The following is a 24,142-nucleotide window of genomic DNA, read 5'->3' on the forward strand; positions in this document are numbered from 1 at the left end:
CATTTAATCTCAACCTAAGATTAATCTTCTCCTTTCAACACTTTTAAGAAAAATATCAAAAAATGTTTCCTTCATAAACAGTTATCCCCAGGTTTTCATCACCAAAATGTTTTCTCCTCTGCCTCAGGCTGCCTCTTTTCCATCTTTTTTAATCTGAATAGGGTGCTTTTGGGGCAGTACTGACTGTGGGCAGAGGCTGAGCACCTTTCCTGCCCACATCTCCTCTTTCTGGCCTCGGTGGAGGGAAAAAGCTCAGCTCTAATGCTTCCAACTTTATGTTATTTATTTTTTTTATTTTTCTCCCAAGTAATAAGATTGCCAAAAATACACTATAGCAAGGGCCAGTAACCATTGGATATTTACTGTTCTTCAGTGCAGACAGAAAGCATGTTTTCTGCTTCCAAGCCACATCAAATTACAAATCACATGGCCCCTGATTGTTGCAAGAAGCAGCACCCAAACCTTCTACAGAGTGATCCCAACATGAAAAAGGACCATCACCCTTGAGCAGCGAACGTGGCTGGGGCAGAAGCTGTAAAACCACATTCTGAGCGCCTGAAGCGCCACAAACTGGGCACACCAACATGGATGGCTGGGAACAGGAGGACGTGGTACAAGGAGGACAAGTACAGGGAGTGAAACACACAGCCTTGCATGTTCTCCCCTCCTTGGCCAAGGCACAAGAAGTTGTTCTTCTGAACTATTTTGAAGATCTGTGGGGCTAAAAGCAGACAGAGAGATACCACTCCAACAGTGCCACTGTTTTATGAGGGTGTCCTAGAAAAGCCATCGTCCCAACCCAGCACTGATGAGACCGCAGGAGGCCACACAGAGCAGTACTCAAAAAACTAAAGCAGCGTCTTTATTTTATACATAATAATCAGTATAAAAAGTTTATTACATAAGAGCTGTTCTGTTTACAATATATTATATTGCTTCAAGCTGATGCAGAAACTTCTTACATTATAGCTCTACTTTGTTTACAATACATTATGTCGGTTAAATGGTACCACTGCAGTTTCTTTTTAATACACAAAACTGTAAAGCCAAAAATAACATTGAATTGAGTTATTCGGTTTTTAAATTAGGCAACTTATTTATTTATTTAGGGAGAAGTCTAAATACACAATTTGTAAAAATTTGCAAAATGCACCTTTCTTTTGTCTTAGGCAAATTGCATCTGTAGTCCTTGAAATAATTCAGGGTTAGCATCTACAGGATTTTCTCCTTGAATATTGTTACCTTATTTTTGGATAATATTTGCTATATAACCAAAAAAAAAGGAAGTTTAGCTGTAACTGAAGTGTAGTACAAAACACCATTCAAAGCACTGAGAGAAGAAGCCTATATAATCATGCTACAGAAGTATTTATAAAACTTAAAAGGAAAAGTAAGTGTCAGCTCAGTGGTTTATAATGAAGCTAATAAAATTCCAGCCGGTAATCTTAACTGTAATGAAGAGCATTTTAACATTCAATCCATGAGAGGTTAATGAAGGCTGTGAACTTTGTGTAACACGAACCATTTCAGATGTTGGAGCTCACCAGATATAATTGGATTCGGGTGGGACATGCTTCTCCTCGGCCCTTTTTGGCGAAGGCGTGTGCTGCCTGTGCTTGCTGCCTGCTGGCCTCAGGGCGCTCAGACCGCTGGCTCCGTACCCTGGAAAATTATCCAGTTCAAGAAAAAAGAATCCACAGAAGTGGGCTCGTGATCCACAGCTAATATTTCCAGTGGAAACTGTCTTACCCATTTGAACAAAGGATTTTACTTTGCCTTACAAAAGTGCTCACATGTCTGTTACCCCTTAGGACGAACACAGTCCTGCTGGACAGACGGATGCTTGGCCTGGCCAGGGAGCCAAGGGATCCCAGAACAGCCAGGCTGTCACTCAGCCTGGGGTTCACATCTGTAACCCCCATGCCAGGTGGGTTACACTCATGATTATCTGCCAGCTTTAGAGTGGGGCGTAAGCAACCCCCTGGGGAGAATCTGCACCAGCTACCTGAGCTGGGCTTTGGTTTATAGCTGAGTGCAAAGAGAAAGAGCACCAGTGATCATAAACACCTGGGGGGGAAAAAAAAGCCATCTGAAACAGGCTTTGTTGTGGAAAATGAAAGCGAACAATAAAAATGGAATTCAAAGTATTATGTTGTAATTCTTTATAGGTTCATTTACTCATTACTTAAAGCTCATGGAAATTACTTTGAAAAACTGAGTCCTCTGTTCAATTTTTTAGCCACTTCTTTTTTTAAGAAAAAAGCTTTACCAAAGAGCCATTCATTTGATGGAATATGAAGCAAGTCTCTCAAGTTAACTCTAAGTCTCCCCTCAAGACCCGGTGATGTTTGGTTTCAGTTGAAAAGAGGGAACTGCAGCACATGCACATTAATGGACACTTAAAATGGGGGTGAATTTTGCCAAATGTCCATTTCACAGGTTCTTTGCTGACTACAGAGAGTTTTGCAGTACTAAAAAAACCAGGACTGTATCCAAACTCCAAGTAATGAAGGATGCAAAACCTTGGAGTTTACAATGATGTAAGACTATTGACTTCTTATCACAAGGCAAGTGTGAGCTTTGGTTTTGTTGTACAAGTAATTACTTCTTTGGTGATGGTCACCTAAAGTATGTATTTGTTTTCATGTGCTATCTGAGTTCTTTATTGGAAGAGTATAACAGGAAGAAAAAGTTCATACCAAAGTTATAAACTGTAGTTCGTAGTGGTTCATTTCTTTATATCTTTTTTCTAACCATAACTTGTATTAACGGTATTTCTCCTTCAGAGAGTAGCATGAATACTTAAACACAAATCCACTAGGTAACAACAGAAAAGCAGACTCCCAATTTTCACAGCAAACCTAATTTTCACAGCAAAATCCATCTTATTTGGATAATACTCAGTTTTCAATGAAAATACTGTATTTATTCTATACATTTTGATGTGACAAAAATCATATGCATCAACAGGTTTTAATAAAAGTGAACATACAGTTGATGCTGCAACGTAAGGTTCACATTCCTTATGGCTGATTGATTTTGTAGCTGAAAACGTTTTTATTATTGACACATAAAACACAACATGTGAATTGGTAGCCAACAGTGATATACATTAGTATTTTTTGGGAGTATATAAAAATCACTGCTGTTACAGTATTGTTGCACATGAAACATAAAATTAAATCTGAAGTTCTTACTGGATATATCCTATTGTATTTCAAATAATTATACAGTACCATTTTAAGCCCAGTTAAATGATCAGTTACTACAATAGACGGTAAATGGACCAAGAAGCACAACAGAAATTTATTTCAAGAACTTTAACTTTGCTTTGGGGCAATGCATTTTGTATGCTGTGGAACATGGGTGGGAAGAGGAGAATTAAAATGTAAAGTTGGAAGAACAGATCTTGCATAATTCTTCAAGTTTTCCCAAAAATTTCTAAAGGACATTACATTTTTTCTAAGTTTCATGCAGTTTTAAAACCTGACAGAGTTTTATTTTTAAAAATACCTACCCAGCATTTGAAAGCTAGCTGACATTACTGAGGAGTATTGAAAAAATTGGATCCCTTCCATGCTATGGTGGGAAGACATGCAAGTCCTCCTCTGATTGATACCAGATTCTGGAATTTCTAATACAAAAATGGTCATGATAAAACACTTTCAAATTATTATGAAATTTTTTTAAGTAGGTGAAATTATGGAGTATTGAAAGCCTGTGTTTTATTGCTTGGATTAAAGGTCAGAGAAAAAGGAGTGTGGTATCATTAATGATGCTGGAAAGGCTCTTGAGGCAGTCATTTCTGTATAGCACTGGGTGTGTAACAACTCAGATCCAACTCTCAGGGTTTGTTTCTCACTTACTTTTATTGCAGTGTCTCCCGTGCCAGCCTTCCTTGCACTGGCATTTGTTGGGCTCCACACAGGTGCCATACAGGCCACAGCTGGGTTCACAGACAGCTGCAGAAAGTGAACACACACACTTGTTCTCATGACATTTCATCCAGAGACAGTCACACATTTGCTCTCCCTGCTGTTTCATGTGATGAGCTGGTGCTGGCACAGGCTGTGGCTCTCAAAGTAAATCTATGCCTTTGCACTGACTGCAGTCAGAGCCCTGAAACAGTCCACACCCATTCTTTACTGGCAAGGTCTGGCTCAGCCCCTGGCAAGAGAATCAGGTTGTAGAGCAGAGATGAGCATCCATCAGAACCAGCCAGAGGAGAGAAGTCCCCAGCACTCCACTTAGAGTGGATATTTACATGGCAAATTATTGACATTTCATTAAGCATTTCTCTCGCGAAACTGCCTTTGCTGAGCTGACACACTGCTGTTTTATAGAAACTCAAGAGTACAGAAGGGCCTGTGAGGACACTTCTGTTAAAAAATGTTTCTGGTTTCATAATTTCCTTAAGTCTGGTGTATGATGTACGTCCAGAAAGTAAAATAACTTGAATTACTTTGACAACAAACAATTAGCAGTGACGTTATGTAAAACAGATACTGCACAGCGAGCTCGATGTTCCCACAGGGACTGAAGGAGCGGCTTTGGTACTCACGCTTTGAACACAGGTCTCCCTGGTAGCCTTTGGAGCACTTGCATTTGTTCTTACCAGTACATTTGCCTCCATTTCGACAGGGTTGATGGCATTTACCTAGAAATTGAAAAGGTGGAAACAATGGTCTTAGTCCCCTGTGTCCACTGGAGACAAGTGTCAGACAAGCTTGCCTGTACCTGAAAACTCACCAGATGTTACAGTGTGCACTATAGATCCATCAGGAAAGACTCTGCTGCAAGTCTGTGCTTCCAACTTAAAAGTGTTCTTGTCCTTTGAGAATATGACAACAATTTGGCATGGCCAGAGCCTGTGTGACCCTGGTCAGTACTGACTCCTGCTCTCCCCACCCTTTACAGGGGAGGCAGCCCTGCCCAGACCATGCAGTTCCAAAGAGTGGGATCCAAACCCAAGGGGCCCCAGCAGAAAAAAATCTAGTGCCATCTGAGAGCAGTAGGATACTCAGGAAATGACAGGTATGACTGCTACTTGCAGACAGTAAATAGATTGGCTGGGCCCTTCAGCTTGTAGCACAGACTGGGAACACCATGGTGCTGTGGATGGTGCAGCGAGGAATGTTCCACATGGCAGCTCAGAAACTAAGAGCTCATTACAAATACATGCCCTTCTTTCCTGTTTGCAAAGAACAGAGCAACTTTGCTAACAGTAATCCGAACTGGCAGACATTTTTCCAGGCTCTTGGTCTGGAAATTACTTTCCTTCACAAACAGCCTTTGCCAAAGGCATAGGCTGGGTCAGGTGTTGTTGCTGTAGGAAGTCTTGTTTGGCCCTGATTGTCTGGGACTGAGGAGGCCCTCCTGGTGAAGAAGCACACTCAATTTCTTTCTTTCATGCTGGGCACACCAGGGACCTTCCTCAAACTTAACATCCAATGTCCCACCATCAGACTGCCTTGTTAGAATTTGTCTGCATTTCTGAACTAATTAAATCTTCTCTCTAAGAAGGGAAGAACAGTGCCCATGAACTCAGACACTCCCAAGCTGAGGGAGGTTCACTGTCACTTCCTGGGCACTCTTAAGCCACCAAGAACTGCATCCTCACTTTTCTGCCACCTTGGTGCCCATATGTACCAATGCAGATTTTCTCATTGTGGTCCAAAACCATTTTTTATCTTTTCTAATGCCACTAGACTTCCTTCTTCATTCAGAAAAGAGAAAACAAAGGCACCCTTCCTAGATTTAACACTAATATTTACCTGTATCTGTAAGCAAATAAAAACTGGAACCTGGGGCAGCGAACTGATTGCTTTCCTTCCCTTTCCCTTTTTCCCTTCTCCTTTCCCTTTCTCTTATTTTCTTTTCTTTCTTTTTTTTTTTTTTTTTAAGAAAGGTATTAACTGAGAACTGCACATCATAATTTAAGCATCAACACTAGCTTGCTGTGCCGAAAACCTCATTTCATGATCACAGACTGTCCTCTTGGGAGCTCAACATCACAGGCAGCACCTGCTTAGCCCTCAACCCCTACAGACCTTTGTGATACACATATATATTGTCAATATAAAGGAAACACTCATTCCTATTCTACATAATTATTTTAATAACTCTGAAAGAATTTTCATAAGTAGCTGATGGAAAAAACTGTGCTGAGGAGAGTTTCTGTAAAAGCACAATTCCTCTGCAGGAGGCTTTGGGGAGGGAAACTTCAGGCATTCTAATTTACAAACAATTGCATCCCAAGTAATTAACAATTGGAAAGAACAATGCTAAAGAAATCAATGAACTTTCCTAGTTCTTTAAGCAAATCTGAAGGATATGGGTCAAGAGACGTGACATCAACTTCCACCAAGTTGCAACAGGCAAGCATTTGGCTCAGTGCAGCTCAATTAACTTCGGACTAGGATTGTCACAGAATGAAGGAAAGAGTAGTAACTCTCTCTGTTATTGACTTAGAAATGGAAAAAGCAACAAAACAGCTGGTGACAAGTAGGAGAGGAATCCAAAGCAAAACAAAACTCTGGATTCAAAGTGAAACACTAATTAGGAAAAAACCTGGAAGACTTTGAATGCTTGTTATTTTTGTAGACTGGATTCAGTAAGTGTACTGAACTTCCCAGGAGTCTTACAGAGGGATTCAATTATTGCACAAGCACTGAAAACCTATACCCAATTCTAAAAAAACCCAACAAAACAACAAAACCTTGCAATTTTCAGAAGATGGCTTTCTGCCTGTTGAAAGGTTTTTCCCCCTCATTATTTTAAGAATCCCATGATTAAATGTAGCTGGCCCTGGACCTAAGAAAATGGACTGAGTTGTGTTTCTGCTCTGGTGTTTCTAAGCCTTGTCTAGATTTCTTGCAATCTTCCACTGCTGTGCTGATGCAGTGCCCAGGGGTGATGACAGCTGTCAATCACAGTCTAACAATTGCAGTCCTGGCTTTACAAGAGCCAGAGTAAGTGCATCGCTTTCCTTGCTCTCATTGACATTGTCCCAGTTTACCACGATCTGAATTTGCTCTTTTTTCTTTTGTACAGAAGCTAGTTTACTGCCTGTATTTTAATTAATTTAATTTGAGTTTCACAGGTAACCTTTCCAGGAAATCAAAACAGTTGCACTTATCCCAAGCAGCAGTAGACAAATACAAGCTTCAGTTCCTTAGACAGATCAATTAAATGGACTGCCCTTAATTATACATGCTGCAATAAGAGTTCTAAGAATTCTCCTCAAAAAAAACCACCACCAAATATAAAATGCATGTTTCTCTCTGAATCAAACTTTAATTTTCATCTAAAAAATGTCAACAACATTGACATTTTAGGGACTGAAGAAAGAAATGGGGTTCTGCCAAATAGTCAAATTTGAACTTGATATAAGCAAAGATAAATCCAGTGAAAACCCACACTGTTGTTCTTGTGGTATATGATCTGAATTTATATCAGTGGGCAATCTTCATTTACTTAAAAACAATAAAGCTTTGCTGCTTCTTTTCCCCTGAATTTTTAATGCTGTAAAAAGGAGTTGCAAAATGCCTTGTAATGCATAGAAACATGGTGAAACATTTACATACACCTACTGTTAATCTGCACATAAAGAGTGAGCAAAATGTAGGTCTTAGTGTACCTGTGTACTTTCTTTGCATAGTAATTCACTTGTTGTTGTGTATTGGCTGATAGCAAGTTAAGAGTTTATTTCCATGTGTTTCCAAAGTGATAAAAATTTCCTAATTGTGAGAAGAGCTTGTTTCTACTGATGTATATTTAAAAATCAGCATTTACATATCCTAGGCGAAATACTGCTCTCCATGCTCCTGTGAAGGTGCTGGGAAATATTAGTGGGATTATTTACAGCAGGGAAAGCTTTCCTGCACAGTGTCCTGTTAGAAGTTGTAAGTCCAGGAAGAATGAGGTCTGGTTCTACATCCTCAAGTTACCTTGTGAATGTAACTTTGCATGTTACATGAAAGCTCTCAGCTCTTACAGTTTAGTTCTCCTTTTGCCCCAAATCTTTTCATTCCCAAATTATAGTAGCCCTTTCAGAGGTGACAGCTCAAACTTAATCTGCTGTGCCCAGGTGTGATTTGCCATAATGTTTGAAAATAGATGCACCCCACAGGCTGGGCATGGCAGCACATGTCTGCCACAGGCCGTTTCTTGCATACTTACGGCTTGAGGATTGTTACCAAGCCTGGTTACTAGTGAAAACAGAACAGGGCAGGTGTGGGATCTCAGCCTCACAGGGCTGAGGGGCAGAGTGAACAAGACCACCCCTGGGGGGCTCGGGAGTCCTGGAATGTTGCCAGAAATGTCTGGTGGCTGGACTTTGATCCCACAGGGGAGATGACATCAGTATGAGGATAGGAGGATTTCACTGGGGTGAATGGTGAAGGGACAAGTTAATTGGAGTGTGAGATACAGGGTTTAAGATCCCTGTACAGGGGGGTCTAGAGAGGTAAGATGGAGGAATTGGGGCGTGCCCTTCTCCTTCTTCTTCTTCCTCTGGGCCTCCATCTTCTGTGGTGATGTTGGCACTTTGGGATTGGACCTTACTAAAAGTGTACTGGTTAATAAGGGTGAAAGGTATTGGAGAAAAATGATAAATATTGTATACGTAACTCCAAGTATAAAGATAGATGACCGCCCCAGGGGCTCTCAGTGTGTGCCCATGGCTGACTGCTGAGCAGAACTCTGTCAGGCCCAGAGAAAATCTTTTAGATAAGCATTTAATAAACACCGAGACCGAGAAAAGATCTGAAGTCCCTTCTCGTCCTTTGGAGCGCGGGCGGCCCAAGGCCATCTTCGGGCTTTTCCAGACCATCTAAACAGCCCAAAATCCGACAGGCAGGGGGTGAGATGGTCCAGCAATGAATCAAACTTCTGAGTAGGAGACTCGTTTGGAGGCGTGTGGCATCTGACTCAGAGGGTCCCAAACTGCTGTGTGAGACCCTTGCTCTGTGCCCAGCAGAGGCAGCTCAAATGTTACCATTCAGGCAATGACAGTAGAAGAAGCTGTAAATGAAAGCATGCACACAGAGATGCTACTCACTAATTTCACATTGGTCTCCCTCATAGCCTGAAGGACAAATGCATTTTCCCAGATAGAAACACGTCCCTCCATTGAAACAGGTTGTTGTACAGTTTGCTGAAAAAATAAAAAGAATTAACTAATTAATTAACATGAACTAGAACTAACTTGGACTTAATGTTCATCATAAATAAACTTGAACTGCTGTTCATCATAAATAAACATTGAGTAGGTTGTAAAAGCAGGATTAACCTCTTTCATCTGCTTTACAAAGTAAGACTGAAATGCAGTTATTCCTACATAATGCTTTACATGGGCACACACACAAGGCAATATAGAATGAGACAAGTGAACAATACAGCAGTGAGCTCTCTGAGGAGAGACTGTGCTACATCTTTATCAACCCTCACACATAAAGCTCATTGAAGGATTAAGGCACTATTGAAAGTGCCAGTGTCTGATAAAAGGAGCACAGCCTAGGACTGGAAGCTACTTCTACAAGAGGATACTTCACTACAGTTCTTAAGTAATCCTTTGACTGAAAAGAAACCTCTGTGAGTTTTTCTGTGTGGTGACATAGATGCAAATGCTCTGACTTTCAGCTGCCAAATAACTTACATTGTGTTAGATGTGACTTTTCACCAAACAGCTGGGATTCACATTAGTCCTTCAAGACATCAGGAGCATTTAATTAAAGTGCACATTTGAAGCATTTTCTAAATGCGGTGAAAGTCTGTTCAAAAACTAGATGGAAGTTGTGAGGGCATTGACACTAATACACTAGTTTGTGTAAAGTAATAGGAGGGTTCCCACTATTTTGCTGAAAAGGCCTCTAGGACCTTTTGCATTCAGTCTTTACTTCATATAGACCTGCAATGAGAAATGGAGCGTGACATGGGCAGGTCAGTTACACTTCTGCAGGAAAGTACTTAGTTCTTCCTACATGGTAGCTTAGACTGTTCCCAATTACTGTTCTGAACAATTGATTGTTGGTTTTTACCCTTCATGTGTCCCAATGAAGCAACAAAAAATGAATAGGTTGCATATTTTTTTCATGTGTCCAGATGCAGCACATTAAAGTACTAAATAATTAGTAAAATTAATTTTACTACAGGAAAATAGAGTTCAAATAGAGATTTTTTTTTGTAATTTTTTTCTCACCCCAGAAATAGAAGTGATTTTTGTGGTAAGATCAGTTTTCAGTGGATCAACTGAAGGGATTATCCCAGCCACCCTTCACAGAGCTGGGGTGTATGGATCCCTACAATTTCCTACATTCTTCCAGCAGCTGCCAGCCTGTGAAATAGCATCTATTTTAAGAATTTTAATTTTAAAGCTTATTTACTTATTCCCTGAGTTTCCAAAGTGCCCTCCTAGAGGGAACCTGGCACAGGTGGGTGAAGGCAGCTGCTGCGCAGAGCCGGGGCTCTGGCGGGCATTTACCTTTGTCGCAGTTGATGCCGTAGAACCCCGGGGGGCAGATGCAGAGGCCGGGTGTGATGCAGAGCCCGCCGTTCATACAGCGAGGAACACACAGTGCTGAGGGGTGGGGAGAGCAGAAAAAGCATTGCTGGTGGCAATGTCCAAATGTCAGTACCTTCCTGGCATTTAAACACATGCACATTGACTCCTTAAGCTACTTTCCCTTCTGCTTATTGTTCTAAGTCAAAACAAAGTGCCTCTGGTAAGGGGTTAAATTTATTATATCTTTGGTTTGTACCTGGCTATTTCTGTATAGTGCTACTAAAAACTGTAGGCTAATTGAAGTTCAAATCTGACTCCATTTGTAAGCAGAAATTGCCTCTTGTATCGTTTAATACCAGACAGCGGAGAGCAAAGTACTCACATACACTTACACTCTCTGGACATTTAAAATTCCCCCCAGACAAGTGCTCTCTACAGCTGTATTCTGGTTCCACAGCTGTGCAGGCAGGACCATCTCAGAAGGCTCAGTAACTCACTGGGGTTCCCAGGCAGGCTTTACAATTAACCTTCCCCACTCCTGCAGACCTGAGCATAAGCATGGCTACCTAATTTTGGCTAGGTAAGACTGCTGCACAGCCAAACCGTCCTGCATGCTCCCAATGAATCTTCTCTGGAGCTCCTGTGCCCTTCCAAGACCTCTCTGCCTTGTGGCCACCTCAAAAGGCTCTTCAGGGAGGCATGTTAGGGGGCAATGCTTCACTTTGTGGTTGCCCACAATTGGTACACACAGTGAGGTTGGGTCCAGGCTGGTGAGTTAAACAGCGCCCAGGCACGGGGCCAAATGGCCTTGTGAAATCATCTTGTGAAATTGTTGGTGGCTTGGCTTTGTCCCAGCTGACCAGCAAGTCCTCCTGACCATGGTCGTGGGATGAGTAGTGACCACAGGCTCCTCCCAGGAGTGAGTTTGTAATGGGTTTGTTGGAAGGTAAGAGTTTATTAAACATATGAATGTAAGCTGTGCCAGTTGCTCTCCAGGCCAGAGAACAGTCCTTGATCCTTTGTGTTTAATATTTTTGATGTAGCCAGAGTATCTGGGAATGAATGATTGCATTGGAGTAGGTTGCCCATGGGGATGGGCGTCTCCAGTCGCCCTGGGGAGGGACTGCCACTGGGGAAAGGAAGGGAGGGATAGGAAAAAGATCTAATTTCCTTGCCAAGTCACACCAATTTCTTGGTTCATCACTCCTGGAAATGTTGGTTTGGGCTATTATCCACTCATGGAAGAGAAAGAGAATCTTTCCTTCATCTTCCCATTTTTGTTTTCAGCCTGCTTACAAAGATCTTATCTGCAAATAAACAAATGCAGAGCAACTAAAGCACTGTGCTTTGTTTCACAGCTAGTCCTCATTAGCAGAAGAATTTTATTTCATCTTCTTGCCAGATGGATTCCCTGTGATTAGGGATCACTTAACTATTGCGTCAGTTTTTGTTAAAAGTAATTTGTGAAAGAGAAAATATTTTTCATGTAAGCAATTTGTATTTCCACTAGACCATGGATGATAATAACAATTCTCTTACATATTTGAACTCAAAATATACAAAATCTTCAGAAAACGCCATTCTTAATTTTAGGAGAGCATACAGTGCAGGAGATACAGTTTTCTTGAGAGTGTGGTAAAGAAGACAGTTGAGATATTTTATTAAATTACCTTTCTCACAATGAGGCCCATAAAATCCATCAGGACATTCACAGACATGTCTTTCATTGCAAACTCCTCCATTTCTGCATCCTCCTGGACATTCCGCTTCATAAAATATAACAACAATCTTAATTAAAATGTTATATACTTCAACTGCCAGCTAGATCTCAGTAGGATTAATACATTTCTTTGACATAAGAGTCAAAATTTTTGCTGGCAGACAAACACTGAAGAAATGGGAATTCAGCTAAGATTTCTTCAAGATAAATTAGTTTTTCTTTTAGTCTACCAATAGATGTTCCATCACATGTTCCCATGGGTGCTGCACTTGTTGGTGGACTCTGCATTTTCATCTCTCTATTGCTCGATAAGTACAAGAGCAATGTGGATGCTCTGCTCAATCCAGTACTTTATTTTCTGTGTGGAAGTGAGCAGGCAGCTTAGTGCAGAACTTGCATGGCTGGTTAGACCTACCCTCAGTGTGCAGGACCAGTTTCGATTTCTGCAGCCTGAAGTAGACATCACTGCAACTTGCATTGCATTAATTACCACATCTGTTACCACTGAGGTGACAATGATGAAATCTGTGTTCACATGAAAGAGTGAGCATCAAGGCTAAATGGAAGAAGGCCAGAAAGGAAGATGAAAGCAGTCCTGCACAACAGTTCTGCATCATCGTCAGTTCTCATTCATATCTCAATTATTGATCAAATACGTAAAAGCATTTGGCAGCACCGGCAGGATTATACAAGGATGAGAGATACTTCTGGGTGCCACCACTATCCTCAAAACACCAGAGTCCATCGAACAAGAAGGCAAACTAAATAAAGCCTTGTGGAATACCATCAAAAAGGGCTGCTGGGTAGAAAAACAATTACACAAATATGCCTTCCCAGATCCCTCACGGAGAATAAGGCAGGCAGGAGAGACTGCTTATTCCCATTAGAAAAACTCAACATCAGTAGGGATCAGTGGTAGGCACAACCTCCTCATCTTGATGCTCTGTTGTGTGACATTCCAAGTGAGAAGGTTCAAAACCTCTAAAGTAAAATTATATGCCTTAAAAGTAAAGCTGTTTGCAGCCATAGTAATTGTAGTAAAGGATTTTTGGTCCTACTGTGTTCTAACACTGTATTGTAGGACTTTTTCTGGAAATACTTCTCTCTTTGTAATCAAATGCAGAGCTGCTATTCATTACCAAAAAATGCATGCTTAAATGCATACCATTTCAAGCAGAAAAATAGGAAAACATATACTTTTTCTTTGTGACCACCTCTTAGCCACAACAAATCCTCTCTTATCCACAAAATTGCTCCCTTGCTCCCCTCACTTCCTCGGCTGGGACCTTTTTGTATGGCCAAGAATAACTGGAAACAGCGGCTAGGGCCCTGACAGGAGCTCTTCACCATGTATGATATCTTTCAGAGGAAGGAAACTCACACCTACTCTAACACTAACCACTAAAGACATTCTTATCCTTCTCAGCATCTGTCCTAAAACACTGCTGTTTCCACCTTACTAGACACAGGGCAGGAATGGGCGTTATTCAAGTATGGGCTGGAAGAGACTATGTGAGAAGGCTCCTCCTTGGAATGTCTCTAAAGTTTGGGAAATCTTCCTTCTGTCTCTCAGCTGGCTCCATGAACAAAGAACTGGGACAATAATCAACCCCAGGTTTCTTGAGAGGTCATATGATGCAATACTGCTAAATTGTTAGATATTACAGCTCTTATAAAAATGGTAACAACAAATAATAACACAGAAATGACAACTTGGATGACTGCTATGACTAAACTGAATTTGGAGCCCTTCCTCTTTAAGCCACTATTTTCCAAACTACAGACCTGTAACTCTTCTTTCCCTATCAGAATACCCCAATGTTATTTCCAAAATTTTTTAAGTTCAGTATCTTTGAGCTGAACTGAAAATAAAAAGAGAGGAAAACTTTTATGTTGTATTTACACCAGACACACAACTTCATACATGAGATCTGATTGTTTTTGTGCATTTAAAGCCTCAATTTTTCTTTCTGTATCTCTGGCCATTTCTTCTCCCCCTCCTCCACTTTCCCTGGGCTAATTGGCAGCAGCAAGGCTTCAAAGGAGACAAGCAGCTTTGCTATTTGGGCATAGTGAGGTTTCAAAGAATAAACAGCTCTGGCTCCCACTGCTCAGTCTTTGAAGCCACACTACAGCCAATTATCTCAGAGAAAGTAGTGCAGAGAAGAAAATGTGGGACCGTGAATGAAGATTTAATAGGGGAAGGAAAAAATCACGTTCTTTGAACATCAGCCCTGTCATGAGTTAATTTGATACAATTGCGCATGATATGGGATAATTATCTTGTCTTGGACACTGATTTTTCAATTTCCATAGCCTCAGCTTAAAGTGATAATTATAGTTGTTTGTGGTGTATCAAATTAATTCAGAAAGTCTTATTACATAGTGCTTGTGGTTCATAGATTACTTGATTGAACAAGTGCTCTCCTTTCCAAGCAAAAGCTGCAAAAACTTCATGGCTTTTCTCCTATCAGCATGTCTTCTGTGTGTTTACTGCTTGATAACTGGAAGTACTGAACACTAGCTTCCACCTTTTTACCTGTATCAAAAGCCAAGAGGTTGCACCTGAGCTACAGAGAAGGTAAAGCCAAGTTTTGCAGAAATTTTCTGATTTAAGATTTTTTTATTCAGTTTGGATGTGCAAGTTTGAGATTTAGGGAACTAATGACACCAAGCTGGAACTAAGGCACTGACAGCATTAATTGTCCCCAGTGTCCCCACTATAGTTCCCAGGAGGTCAGCTCCCCAGATGATGTGCCATTTCTGGAAAAGTTAACCTCAGCCTGCTTTCACAGAACTAGCTCTCCTCCAAGCACCTTGAAGTGTTTGTTAGTAGGGGCTTTTCATATGATACTTCTCTATCAATGTCTTTAATTAACATCCTACTGATGTTAATGTGATGAGCAGTGAACAGCAGGAGGGAGAAATGTCTCCAACCCAGCGTGCTAGGCGAGTTCTGTAAGAAAAGGCTCAGTAAACACGTAGTAAACGATCAACTAAGAGCATACAGAGCCAGAAAGCCTGGAATTCACCATGATTGCTTCACATTGTGTGACTGCTTTACTTCCATCCTCTCTAGCTCTTATCCTAAATGAAACATAAGACAGTTAGGTGACCTGATCTAACAGCATTCCAGCATGTTTTCTTCGGTGTTACCTTGTTGACAGGTTTTAAAGAAGATGGCGTTCTGAGGGGTCTGGAGAATAATATTGCCTTCTGAATTCATTATGATCACGTTCACTTCAAATGCAGCGACCCCATCTTGTTTTCCAAGGCATGGAAATCCAACCTGAACAACTAAAAGGATAATAAAACCAATAACACTTATATTTACATGCACATACATACATATACACATACATACAAAAGCATACATTGCAATACTAAAAAGAAAACAAGTTATAGACGTATCTAAGCTTTGGAGGAATGCCATTGATGAAACAACATAACACAGAACCCTTTATTCGGAGGCTCTAGGATTAGAAGTAAAGCAGGACAGGAGAAGAGCTTGTGTTCATTTGCTGAAATAACCCCCAGAGTCTATAGCACAGACAGTGATTTTAACATAACCATACTTTTCTTGCAGATGAGGAAATTAATCATGTGGAGGTATCTAAGGATATATCAAAACATGCTGGAAGCCTACTTTAAATTTTCTGAGTTGAACTGTTCACTTCTGAGTCTAAATTTTTTGCACTGTCACATGACTTCTGTAAAAACATATATTTAGGGGGAAATTTACGTAAGTTTTTCTCTTTTGGATATTGCAATTATTACCTAAATGAGATACTGAGCTAACCAAAACTTACTCCATAAAGTGCTGACAAATGGTATAGTTGATACGTATGATCATGGGTGCAGTTTTTAAAAAGAAGACATAGACACCTCACTCTGACAGAACTAGTTAAGCATAATGACATTTGGACATTACTTTTCCAGGAAAAGTATTCAATCACTTTTGAAATACAAAGAGTTTAAGCAACTAATTAAGGCCAGTAAATCTGGAGTATTTTAATGATGAAGTAAGCCAAATACCTCAGAACTATGGAATTCTCCGTTGTGATTGTCACAAGAGATCTTAAATAATCTCCAGATGAAATGATTTTATCTCTTTTCTTCAAAATTGGCTCTTCTTAGCTGCCTGGTAAGTCAAATCCAACTAATAGAAATTGTTTATTCCTTCTTCTAAAGCTGATCTGAGATTTCCTAATAAAATACAGAGCTAAAAGCCCTACACTTGGCTTGTTTTAGATTGCTTGTTATAAAAATTTTGCAGGCCATAATTTGGTAATTTTTGTTATTTGGTGCCTTGGTAAAATGCAGAATAATTTATTGCTAAAACACATTCTGCCTCTGGTAAGTCCTACAGATAAAAAGGTGCCTTGCAGTTCTCATTCTAAAGTAATTACATAGTCAAAGGGTTTTGCACCAACCTTTGCAAAGACCAAAACCATGTAACCAGGTGGCAAGAAGGAAACACAGTTTATTATTTAAAAAATACATTTTAAATGCTGTAAACTTCTCTAAACTGTAGTAACCTTCTCATAGCATAAGTGCAGGAAATCAGTGCTTGGATTAGGATGTGTTTTATTTGAACAAATTGCAATGGGGAGAAAAATGTGGCAGGCTGTTAATGACAGCACTACAGCTGTATCTAAATTTCATTGAATTGGTAGCAACCCCTGAACTCCCCTGAGATCTGGCTGTGGTTTAAATGCCTAGGGAAAAACCCAGCAATGCATCACTAGAGTCCAAGGCCACAGATCATAAACCTTTTATTCCAGCACTGCCCACTCCGGAATTTTTGGACTTAATCATGTGTCTGAACATGCACACAGATATGCAGTAAAGGACCCTCCTGTAGGCAAAAACCACCTGGATCCTGGCTGAACTCTGTGGTGGTTCAGAGTTGAAATAAATCCCCTAAGCTCTTCCTGAATCTTTGCATTTTTATGCCTGTTTGAGTAATGCCAAGCAGCCACCAGCAGCACCACAGTCAAACCAAAGCACAGAGTGAAGTCCCTTGCATCAGAAAACAGGGCCATGAGCTCCCGTGGCCCACCACGGTGCTGAGCAGGGCCACAGTGGGGCAAACCTCAGCTCTGGTCCCTGCTTCCCTAATTCAGGATGCAGTCTACATTTGTCCATCACTGGCTAGAAACAAGGAGAGGGAATCACAGATATGGACCTCTTTCTGTTAACCATCCTCCCAAAACCAGGCCAGAAAACAGCCTCTCCTGCACATATATATTTCTGTATCCTCTGGAGCACTTGTATCCGGGGCTGCAGAGCATATGGCTCTAATAGGAACAAGGACAGTTTAACAAATCTGAAAACTAACCTAAGGAAACCTAGTGACTTAATTTAATCTTAGGTAGTAATTAGAATGCTCTCCCAGGATGCAGAGAATGCAGGCTTAATACCTTTTGTCTGGGAGGTCATGCCTTTTCCCTCTGCTTAGGAAACTGTAGTTCTCTAAATTCTTCAGTAGAAGCAGGCTAAGAGTAACTCCTGGATGTCTGCAAGCTCTTCAAGTTTGCAAGCAATTACCTTGCCCACTAAGCAAATGTGCCAAGGCCAACAACAAAAACCACCTTTAGTCTCCACTGGATTGCTTAAGGGACATCTCTGAATGACCAATCCCAACAGAAGCAGGCATGAAAGGTCTGGAGAGGAGTCGGAGCCCAGACACAGTCCTGCAGCCCACTGCCACTGTACCAGCATGGCAGACAAGAGCAGAGATGGTGTTGCACTCAGAGGAGACACTGATTTCTGCTGTTGAGCTTGGAGAGATTTTCAGCCTGTTTGGATGCTCACCATCTATATTTTAATGTCTCAAAAGCAGCAGTGGGCAGGGAGAGAAGGTCTCCTGAGCCTGACTGGTGGGCTGTGGGGGCTGCATGAAATGCACGAAGCAGCGCTGTGCCAGCAACCTGCTCACACCAGCCTGCACCAACACTGCCCTGCCTGGGTCACACAGGGACAGCAGGGGCCGGCTCGGGCCACTCAGGGGGACAGATCTATCCCAGTCACAGGCCACTACATTGCTTCTGGGCACACACCTATAGCTGTGTTTACCTCTCTGAGTGTGGTGTTCAAGATGTTAATCACTACCACAAAATGACTCACTTTGTTTTCAACTCGCCACCCTCAGATTGAAACACTGGACCTTCATAAGCTTTTCCCTGCAGTCAGAAATGAGCAGCCAGCTGCTTCTCACTGGGCAGGTATCCACACTCCTCCCAAATATCTTTTGCACAAGCTGAGCAGTCTTAGCTCTTTAAGCTCCCTGAAAAGCATCTCCAGTCTTCTTAACATCTTACCATGTGTTTAGGTGTAGCAATATCATGTTGTGAGCACTGAATCAGCTACAAATTCTGGGACTTGGCAATGGGTTTTCAATAAGTCTAAGGAACCTAGGCGATTTAAATCTCACTTAAATCCAAGGAGAATTTGGTAACTCATCTCAGGATGTACCAAATTAGAGAAGGCTAAGAGAAGGACGAGGCTGCATCCAATGAGAAGCAATTGAGTAGGCTGTGACTCTTTAAAGTCTGGCAAAGAGAAGAAAAATCAGGGGATACATAATAGATGTATACAAAATCATGGATAGGATGAACAGGAGAGATTGACTATTGTCTCTACCAGTGCAAGGACCAGTGCCCATCAGATAAAGCTGTTGCAGTCAGATTTGAAACAACAGGAGTGGAATCTTCATGCAATGGATGGCAGTGAACTCCTTGCCAAGGTGATTGGAGACAACAGAAGATGATCTGGACTCAAGGACAGCCTGGAAAAGTACTAAAGAGAGAGATCTATAACTCATATGGGCTTACAAAGTAGACAGATCACTTAAGACACAGGAAATCATGCTGAAATAGTAAAAGCTGAGAGGTTAAATGGAAGTATCACATGTGCTTGTCCTCCTTTTGCTCTTCCACAGGTCTTCTTATGGCCACCATTGGCCGTAAGACAAATACAGGCTATAGAGGCCCTACAGCAATAAAGCCGTTCGTATGCCTTATATGGACACAAATATCTTCAAAGAAGTTTCAAGAGTCCACTTGATTTTTATAAAACCACTGGGTTGAATTACCTCTGAATAAGGTATCTGTTAATCCTCATTCTTGTTTCCCATGCCCATGCTTACTATAGTTGGTCTTCCTCTTTTATTTCTCCTTAACTCTCTGTAAGGGCAATTAATTTCCTTTGGAGTAAAACACTTTTTCAAAAAATACCATAATTGCTGATTTGTCACTAAATACAAGCTTGTGGTTGAATTTCTTATGACATCTGTATGTATAGAAAAATTCTGTGGTAATGCAGTAGATCCAGGCAAAGTAGACTAGATTTGCCTACTCTGTTTTGCCAACATTTAAATTATACCAACAACTACAAAGTAGCAAACAATCACTACCTTGATAGAGTGTATTTACTTAGGACAACTAAATTATTTTGGCCAGCTAACAGGGAGTGTAAAAAACCCGCCATCGCAGTAGTGTCTCACCAATAACAGTGTACATGCTTCAAATATTGTATGGGTACTGAGCACTAGAACACCAAACAGGACTGAAATACTGCTTATATATACACCCAGTGCAGTGGTGCCCTGCACATGATCCATGTAAGGGAACACCATGGACATGCCCCTATTACTCCTGGAACTGAGGTACCAGTGCTGCCAACAGGACAAGTCCTTTTTGGCTTTAATAAGATCTCCCATTACAATGGTTAATACAGCTTCTGCTGCAGCTGTGAGCTCTCATCTCTGCCCTCCCTGCACTTTTAGATTAAGTTTTCCTAAACATAGTCAGAAAGGAGTCATTTTGGTCTACCCTTTCTGAATAGTTAAAAATAAAGGGAGAAACTAGGTTATATTAGAGAATGCTGAGTGCAGCAGAGTGCTTTTCACAAATCTCACTTGCATTATATGGAGATGTAAATAATGCTTAACAAGAACTTGGCCTCTATGACTTTTAGGTTGCTTTTAAGTATCTTTATTTGACATTCATTGGGCTTGGAACCAATTCAATTGCAGCAGTTGTGGCACAAATATCATATCATCTTTCACCCAAATCTATTTTCAATACCACTCCTTCAATCCACACTGAATGGAGAGACCAATCATTCATGCTAAATTCCAGGTGTCATGGCAAAAATCTGTATTGAAACATTACTTCAACGCCAATCTACCACAAGCTGAAAATGGAGAATATTATACACAGACTTTCAGAATTTATCGACTGAAAAAGAGAGCAGGAATAAAGACTCATCAGAGATGAAAACTTGTATATTTGCAGTCCAATCCTCCTGTTTTATTACTCTTTTCTTTCCCACATTTATCCCATAGGTTGGCTAAGGCAATTTAGGAAACAATAATCACTAAGACACTGCTGTCATCAAGATACACATTTCTGCCTTCCCACCAGAGGCTACCATATATGAACCCTGAAACAGATCACATAAACTGTAATTCATCCCCTTCAGAGCTAACTGGATTCAATAATCTTTCATGGAAAGCTTTTTTACTCAAATGAGCTCACTACACACCATGGTATTTCTGGGACATTTGCATTGGCTTGGGCTGGGCCTCTGCTGTGGAGTTGTAAATTCCAGTGAAGGATTAAGAATGTACAACTAAGGGATAAATAATAAATTATAATATCCTAAACTAGAACTTGTGTCTTTGAGCTGAATGCCTGATGACCCTAAATGAAAGCAGAACATCCACAAACTGCAAATTCTGAGAAACAGAATAATTTGGTAACTTTTCCAATAGTGATCAAAGAATTTGTTTTCCAAAAGTTGTACAACTAAGTAATAGCATTTGTGAATTTTATGCAACAATTTTGCACAAGTTTCTGCTGACTTACCCACACATAAAAGCTTCATGTGTCTTGACTCAGACAAAATATGCTGCTGTAGTTAGGCAAGGCAATTACAAACTGTTCAGTGCCAAGCACTGTGGCAAGCATTGCTTTAGGCAATAAACTTCAGAACTACAATTCATAATGAAATATTTAGACTTTACTGGCTGTAGAATATATTTTACAGGAACAAAATTTATAATATCAACAGTACAAACCTGATGCTTTATGAGGAACTGTTCCAAGCAGGGGGATATTTATAGTTGGATCAGCCATTATGCCTTTATCCAAAGAGTGCAAAGACAGGAATTCATAGTAGTACTCAGCCTACAACAAAATAAATTTAAAATCTATATTTATTTTAATTGTATTCACAGAACCAAACTCTTGAGCACATAAACTATAGCAGAACTACTACACTTTTCATGATGTCATTTACTGGATTAGTTTCTATAATTTCCTTGAGCGCTTCTTCATCTAAACATAATTTTCAGACAATTTCCTGTTATTTCATAGATTGCAAGTGACCATACACAGTAATCAGCATGCAGCATATCAGCAAGGAAAATGTCATGCATATAGTGGAGAAATATATAGTTTTACAGAGAAGATGCTTTTTACAACCTACACCATTCTGGCAGACAACAAAAATACCTGAATGCTAAGCTCATTTTTAAAGCTGTTTTTTGGGCAGAATCCTCCTGCCCAAACTGGTCAGTTCCCTCCTGGAACTGACTGGTGAGCCTGGATGACCTTCCTGTATTATAAGTGCAGTTTAAAGGGCATGGGCACATACAAGTGCAGCATGAGATTATCCAAGCTTGCTCTTGGTTGGTCTGCACAGCTCATTGCCTTGGGCAAACAGTGCCAGGCCGTGAGCAGCCACGCTGCTGGGGCACCACAACAGGACACATATCTTGTTTACAGCTCTGACACTGCCTTGTTCAACCCCACTCCATCACCTTGTTCCAAGGGTGGAGCTGAGAGCTCTCCTACCAAGCTGGCTTCATGTCACTCATTAACTGCAACATCAATGACCTGTTTTGGCGATCTCTAGAAAGTGTTGGAATGATTTAAAAACTACTTTCCACTACCTTAACCCTACCCCCAATAAGCACCTGCACTGTGGCACAGATTGCAGGCTCTGGTACTCTCGTCCATGGGAGCCTGGCCTCTCTGTTGGGTCATCTGTTCAAGAGTTCTTCACATTTGATGCAAAGTGCCATCATGTGTCTGCAGTGTGGCTGTACACACCACATACAGCTGAGATGTATGCACCTTAGCCAGTCACTAGAGGCTTCCACTACTGTCAGTAGCACAACTGCTGGTGTGCAGAGCAAGTGGAAATGAAACTTTTATGTTGTGGCATCTCATTTACCATGAAGCATAAAAGGGATTACAGGTAATTCTATCTGCTGGTCTCAGGTAAGTGCTTGAGAACCTTAGCATGGGCACTGGCAAAAATGTGTTTCCATCTGCTCACTGACCGCAGATGGTATTGTTCTGTCTACTTTTTAGATAAAAGACTGCAGCAAAGAGAGATTAAAGCCAAAACTTGGGCTGGTAAATGATAGCTTGCTTATGTCTGTAAGAGGTTTGTCCATATCCTTAGCCAGAACAAGGTCCTTTTTCTCCTGTAATATCCTGGTTCCCTAGTACAAGAAGGACTGATGACACCAGAAAGGCACTTATGACCTGGATAGAATGGTTGTTATGAAATTCCTGATCAGCCCTGGCAGTACATCCACTTGCTCTGTAGGGACAGTAAGGACACCCCACAACAGAGAGGAGATGACATGAGGGGCTGCACTCTACATGGACAATTTTCAGAGGGTGTTGTGTAGGCACAGAGGACTTGCAAAACAATAGGGCAGGAAAAAATGAAAGGTTTTAAGTAGGGGTTAAACACATGGAGTAAATGTGTGAGGGAGACAGGACGTGGAGAGAAACAGTAAAACCAGAGATGAAAAATGAAGTCTGGGGTAATGTTCAAAATGCAGCTTTTAATTAAAAACATTTTTTTTCCAATACAATATACCATGCCAAAATATGAAAAAAGGCCATAAAGTCAGATTGTGAACATTTTTGTTTTCAAATAAAACTTTGTTCAGAAAAATAATTGTATGTCTCCACACATCTATAGAATAGTGCAATGAGTGAGTCAGGGCTCCACTGTCTGTTTCTCATTGGTTAGCTTTGATGTTTGGTCGTATCTAAACCAGGTCATAATGAGTTATGACCTGGGATATTAAAACATTATGTTCTTACTATTCTAGTAAACAACAACTGGTAACTAGTCCAAATAGCTCCAGTCCCGTATTTCCATTCCAGACACACTGTTGTAGAAGGTCAGCTTGTGAGCCAGATTCCCAATTTGTAGAAAAAGGACTGGAATCTCATTTTCTAGAGCCAATTTTTTAGTGCCTAAGGACAAAGACAAAAAGAAAGTTCCCCATGGAAAAAGGGACCCACTGCTGCATGAGCCACAACACTCACAGCTGCTGAAGGAAGTAATTCCTCTAAGCAGGGCAGAGGCGTAGCAGCGGTTGGTGCCTGAGGCAGGAGTCTGCTCTGATGGCACGTTCAAAAGATGGGAAGGGACATTGCACAAGTAACAGGCTGCTCAGAAGAAAAGCCACACATTGCGCTGTGGAGAGATAACTTCTCTCACCATTTCTCTGCAAAAGTTTGTACATCTGCTGAGTTGACAGGAACTGAACTTCTTGAAATGATAGTATCTGAGAGCTGAAACACCCCAGGTAGATCCAGCTAGCTTAACTTCAAAGTCATGTGCTGCAGAGTATGTTTGCAAATCATGTGTGCTGGATAGAGCTGGTTAAATTTTGACATTAAAGTTATACACAAAAATCCCAGTCTACAGAAGTTGCACAGTGAAGCAGAGTAGTTTCACTCCTCAAATCTGTGAATACAAAACATGATTTGACTGCCATAAATCCTACATATTTGGAGAAAATCTGTCTTGACACTAACCCTACATTGAGTCTCCTATATTGTCCTGCTGTAATTGGAGTTGATTGCCAACTCCAATTG

General features: G+C 40.9%; 1 protein-coding gene across 1 annotated transcript in view; it reads right to left on the bottom strand.

Annotated features, from left to right (window-relative positions):
• Positions 1-1,106: 1,106 nt before the first annotated feature.
• WIF1 (WNT inhibitory factor 1) overlaps positions 1,107-24,142 on the bottom strand; it is a 37,728-nt gene continuing 14,692 nt past the window's right edge. The window contains exons 3-10 of the mRNA XM_054276971.1: positions 21,310-21,418; positions 15,381-15,521; positions 12,175-12,270; positions 10,484-10,579; positions 9,062-9,157; positions 4,562-4,657; positions 3,867-3,962; positions 1,107-1,662 (exon numbers count right to left, since the gene is read on the bottom strand). Of these exons, the coding sequence (XP_054132946.1) occupies positions 1,541-1,662; positions 3,867-3,962; positions 4,562-4,657; positions 9,062-9,157; positions 10,484-10,579; positions 12,175-12,270; positions 15,381-15,521; positions 21,310-21,418 (852 nt within the window). The 3' untranslated portion in view covers positions 1,107-1,540. The remainder of the gene's footprint in view (positions 1,663-3,866; positions 3,963-4,561; positions 4,658-9,061; positions 9,158-10,483; positions 10,580-12,174; positions 12,271-15,380; positions 15,522-21,309; positions 21,419-24,142) is intronic.

Source organism: Melozone crissalis, unplaced genomic scaffold (assembly GCF_028551555.1).
Source record: "Melozone crissalis strain CALT ecotype California unplaced genomic scaffold, PUWL_Pcris_2 ptg000004l_1, whole genome shotgun sequence".
Lineage (NCBI taxonomy): Eukaryota > Metazoa > Chordata > Aves > Passeriformes > Passerellidae > Melozone > Melozone crissalis.